General features: G+C 39.5%; 1 protein-coding gene across 1 annotated transcript in view; it reads right to left on the bottom strand.

The window, feature by feature from the left end:
* Nucleotides 1–572: 572 nt before the first annotated feature.
* Nucleotides 573–5,153, bottom strand: part of LOC118815139 (macrophage-capping protein-like) — a 27,647-nt gene continuing 23,066 nt past the window's right edge. Inside the window, exons 7-9 of the mRNA XM_036581076.1 lie at nucleotides 4,877–5,009; nucleotides 1,972–2,060; nucleotides 573–898 (exon numbers count right to left, since the gene is read on the bottom strand). Of these exons, the coding sequence (XP_036436969.1) occupies nucleotides 833–898; nucleotides 1,972–2,060; nucleotides 4,877–5,009 (288 nt within the window). The 3' untranslated portion in view covers nucleotides 573–832. The remainder of the gene's footprint in view (nucleotides 899–1,971; nucleotides 2,061–4,876; nucleotides 5,010–5,153) is intronic.

Here is a 5,153-nt window from a genome sequence, read left to right as displayed (position 1 = left end):
GTGATATTCAGATCATCATTTGTGATCATTGTAGGAAAAACTAACATTTCCACTTCTGAACTCTCACTGACTTAAAACTGCTTTTACAAAAGTACATTTTGATTTGGCTCAGCTCTGTTTCTCTCTCTGACTCCCTCTGTCTCTCTCTCTTAACTGTCAAATGAAGTCAAAAATTAATTTCCAACTTTTAAATAAAACATTTTAAAATGTAAATATCCATAACACACGTCTTTGAGATGAAAATGAACACAGAATCTCTCAGAGTGAGTCTTTATCCAGGACAGTAATAATACAGTCAACACACACATCAACACTTGACTAGTTGTATGATTGAACACTAGAGGTCGCCAGTGTCATCATACATCTACAGGAATGAGCTCAAATCCAGGAAAAATAATAACTTTTTTAATTTAAGCATCTAAACAGTCTTCTCTTAGTTACATTTCTGTTCCCTTTCTCCTTTAATACAGTATCGAGAATATAATTCATATCTAATATTCGAATAGAGGGATTTTTTTAACTTTAAAGTGTCTGGTAATGACCCAATGCCCCCACAGATGGAGCCTAAGCAACAACAACAGACAATAAAAACAGTCACATTGTATTTCAGTTTGTTTGGTATTTATTATGATTGATGGATGAACATATTCAGCATCTTGCAATCTTGAAATGATTTCAGTTTTTCAGAAAACAAACAAATCTTAATGTTTCTGTGCGTACTGACCACACGCACAGAAACATCACCGTTTTATCTGATAAACATATTCAAATCCAATAAATCCTTTCTTCTGATTGGATGGAAACCTTGCTGTAACTGACCATGTGTGGGTTTTTAACTCCAGCTTCTGAAGAACTGTTTGAAAAGGACAGACTCACGACCCTGAGGAAGAATCTCCACCTGAACACACACATACACAGAGAGAACACACAACACACACGACATACACGACACACACCACGCACAACACACACACACACACACATACAGAGACGACACACACACACACGTACACATAACACAGACACACACAACACACAGACACACACAGAACACACACACACACACAACACACACACACAACACACACACAACACACACACACAGAACATAGAGAGAGAGAACACAGACAACAGACAACACACACACAACACACACAGAACACACACACAACACACAGACACACACAGAACACACACACAACACACAGACACACACAGAACACACACACACATAAGACACACACACGCACACACACAACACACACACACAACACACACACACACACAACACACACACAGAACATAGAGAGAGAGAACACAGACAACAGACAACACACACAACACACACAACACACACAGAACACACACAACACAGTCAGAACACACACAGAACACAACACACAGATTAATCACTGATTACACTCTGATTGTGTAAATACTGAGCAGGTAAATAAAGCAGTGGATCACTTTGAACTGGAGTCCATCACCATGGAAACCCATACTGCACACTTCACCTGCTCAGGACAGGCTGAGGTCAGGATTCAGAGCATGAACAGCTTTTGACCAATCAGGACTGACCTTCTGACCAAACAGGGCTGAGCTTATGACAGAGATTAATCCCTTTGATCCTTTTCAGCTCACTTTTTATGTTTGTGATGTTATGAACAATATTGTGCATCAGTGGAGGGAGCAGATCTCAGATCTCACTGCACAGATATCAATAATATTAATCAGTTGTTTACTTTCTACATTTTTATACAGTATTTCTTTTTTGAAAAATAAATTGCTCGACTGCCGTCACAATGACCTGGACTTTCATCTGTCCGTCCCATCCTAACCCTAACCCTGACCCCAGCGCGTGCTCGGCGGTCTGTCAGAAACGTCCTACTTGTTTGAGCACTAACAGCCTGAGAGTCTACATCTGGGTGAAAGTCCAGGTCAGTGTGACTGTGAGAGCCGGACCGTATGTACCTGAGTCTTCCTGCTGTACTTCATCTGCTGGATAAACTCGTCAGCCACCTTCAGCGCCGCCCTCTTCTCCTCCACATTGGCTCCACTGCCTGTCAATCAACAACCACAGCCAATCAGTCAGTCACTGTTGACTGATCACAGGCTGCGTCCAGAAACATTTGCTCCTCTCCTCCCTTCCTGCTGCTCCTCTCCTACCCAAGAATAACACAGAGTGATTGAGGAAAGGAGCAGGACGAACAAAGAGAACGAGCAGAAAGCGGAGAAATGAGTCCTTTAAATGTCATCAAACCCATATGGAGAAAATTATGTTCCAAATGTATTTATCAAATGTATTTTTACAGTGTAAGAAAATGGCCTAAAATGTATGTTAAATATATATTTAAATGCATTTATTAGTATTAGTTATTATCTGTATTCAGTTGCATGTAATGAAGGTTACAGATGTACAGTGGTGTGAAAAAGTGTTTGCCCCTTCCTGATTTCTTATTCTTTTGCATGTTTGTCACACTTGGTGTTTCAGATCACCAAACAAATTTAAATATTAGACAAAGATAACACAAGTAAACACAGAATGCAGTTTATAAATGAAAGCCTTTATTATTAAGGGAAAAAGAAATCCAAACCTACAGTGGCTGAATTGCGACAATTCTGCAAAGATAAGCGGATCAAAATTCCTCCACAGCGCTGTAAAAGACTCATTGCCAGTTATCGCAAATGCTTTATTGCACTTGTTGCTGCTAAGGGTGGCCCAACCAGTTATTAGGTTTAGGGGGCAATCACTTTTTCACACAGGGCCCTGTAGGTTTGGATTTCTTTTTCCCTTAATAATAAAGACCTTTATTTATAAACTGCATTTTGTGTGTACTTGTGTTATCTTTGTCTAATATTTAAATATTTTTGGTGATCTGAAACATTTAAGTGTGACAAACATGCAAAGAATAAGAAATCAGGAAGGGGCAAACACTTTTTCACACCACTGTAACAAAATGTACTGACTTCTGTGATCTGCACTGTACTTTACATTAACCATTTACGTCTGCAGTCAGACTCTCACACGCAATGTATTTCACATAAACAAGATATCAGATCATAACAGCATTTTCACAGAGTATCAATACCCACAACACTCGCTTCTGTCCTGTTACAGGATCATTTGATCAGATTTAAAATGAAGATACTGGAACACAAATTCATTTCTAAAGTTATCAGACAGTGAAGAGTTACCATACGTTTTAAAATAAATGCACTTTAAATATATATTTAGTTAATATGGCAGAATATTCTGGAATACATTTTAGAGTTTGAATTTGTTTCAGTTTGGACTGCAGTGTGTTTGACATGCATTTCATATATATAAATATATCTGTCCATATATTTTCTTCCATAAGGGAAGTTTATATGAACTATTCATGAAATCAGCCAATCACGATGTTCGTTTGAAAGCACGCCCTACTACAGCTACATAGACCTGCCTTGTCACATCTGTGTGTTTTTCATGTTTATTTTATTTTACACCAAGTGCAAAAAAATACACAGCACATTATTATATAATCACAAATAACACAGAGTTTAAAGTGTAGCTGGATCTATTGTGCTTCCCTCTGTTCCCGCTGTCTCTGCCTCCCAGCTTCTGAACTCCATTACCTAGAATCTCATTCCAGATCATGTGACCACAAACCTCCTTCACATGACTCTCCACCGTTCTACCTCACCTGATTAATGATCACTCTCACCTGTTCCTTGGTCTATGTATCAGATAGTTTAGTATATAAGCCTGAGCTTTAGCTTAGCTCAGTGTGAAGTGCTTCCTTTGTTATCACAGCCTTACTGAGTCGTCCATCTGTCTGGTTGCCTTATCATGTGTGAACCTATCATGGGTGTTTTAATTGACTCCTCTCGACTCCTCTGGTATTCGGACAGCCAGTAAGATGGAGTTATGAAATCAGTTTGCGTATCACAGAGGAGGATCAGTGGGAAAAAGCATGAACTATGAGGGATTCTGGACTCAGCCAGTCTCCACAGAAACCACTCGACAAAATATCTCATTGCCTTTCAGTGCTCAATCTGCTCTTCTCCCTCTACATCTCACCTCCTAACAGCGTTACACCTTCTCTTTCCACAGTTACGCTAACACGACTCGTCTTCAGTCTTCACAAAGTTCATCTCACTGACATCCAGCTTCTGTGTCTATTACAGACGCGTTTATCTCAGGATGACAACCGACTCTGATAGAGCATCAGCTCAGTAGTCTGTGTGTAACAGTGTAAAATAGCTGTATTTACTTATTCAGTGAAATTCTGGCACTTCTATATTTTACATTCTATATTCTATATTCTGTATTCTATGTTCTATAAAGACCAACAAGCTGAAGGTGGGCTGATCAGAACGAGCTACACGAGGCTGTGGCAGCTTTTACATTCAGACAGAGAAGTTGACGACATTACAAATGAAACTACGTTTTGTGGTTGTCATAATTATTTTACGTAAGAATCCCTGTAAAAAAAACCCATAGAAACCATTGAGTGTGTCTGTAGGTTCCTGATGGTATTGTAATGTGTTTTGTCTTTTTTAATGGGTTGACGTCATAGTGTAAAGGATCCTAATGGTTTAACAGGTGACCAGTGGCTAAATGCACTTCATGGTTTCCAAATTCCTAATGAAACTACATGGTTGCTATGCTCATCGCAGGAAAAACAAACTCACCATCATCCACAAGTCTGTGTGTGTGTCGTGGAGGGATGAACACCAGTGAGGCTACATCTGTGTCTTAGCTTAAAGATTCTTTTCTTAAGCTGAAAACTGAAAACTTCTGTAAGACACTCTCTGGATTAAAGCATCTGCTAAAGGGTGAAAATGCAGAGAACAGCTGAAGGTCCCCAAAGCACACATACACACTATTCTATACCTTTCCATATGAAAATCTTGCCATTAGCTCCATTGTCCAATATAAAGCAGTCATCTCTGTCCAGCAGTGTCTGGTCAAACAAAGCTTTATCACACAGCAGGGTTAGAGTCATACAGCCTGTAGCATCAGAAACCTGAAACACACAAAATACCGCATTAATGCTTTTCTCCAGCAAAGCGTCACCAAAACAGTACCGTGGATTTTTCCACTGGAGCCCAGCTGACAGAATGTAGGCATTCTGGATATAAATCCCACAATGCCAAACCACTAACACGGA

This window comes from Colossoma macropomum, unplaced genomic scaffold (genome assembly GCF_904425465.1).
Source record: "Colossoma macropomum unplaced genomic scaffold, Colossoma_macropomum, whole genome shotgun sequence".
Classification (NCBI taxonomy): domain Eukaryota; kingdom Metazoa; phylum Chordata; class Actinopteri; order Characiformes; family Serrasalmidae; genus Colossoma; species Colossoma macropomum.
This window is presented reverse-complemented; position numbering and strand designations above follow the sequence as displayed.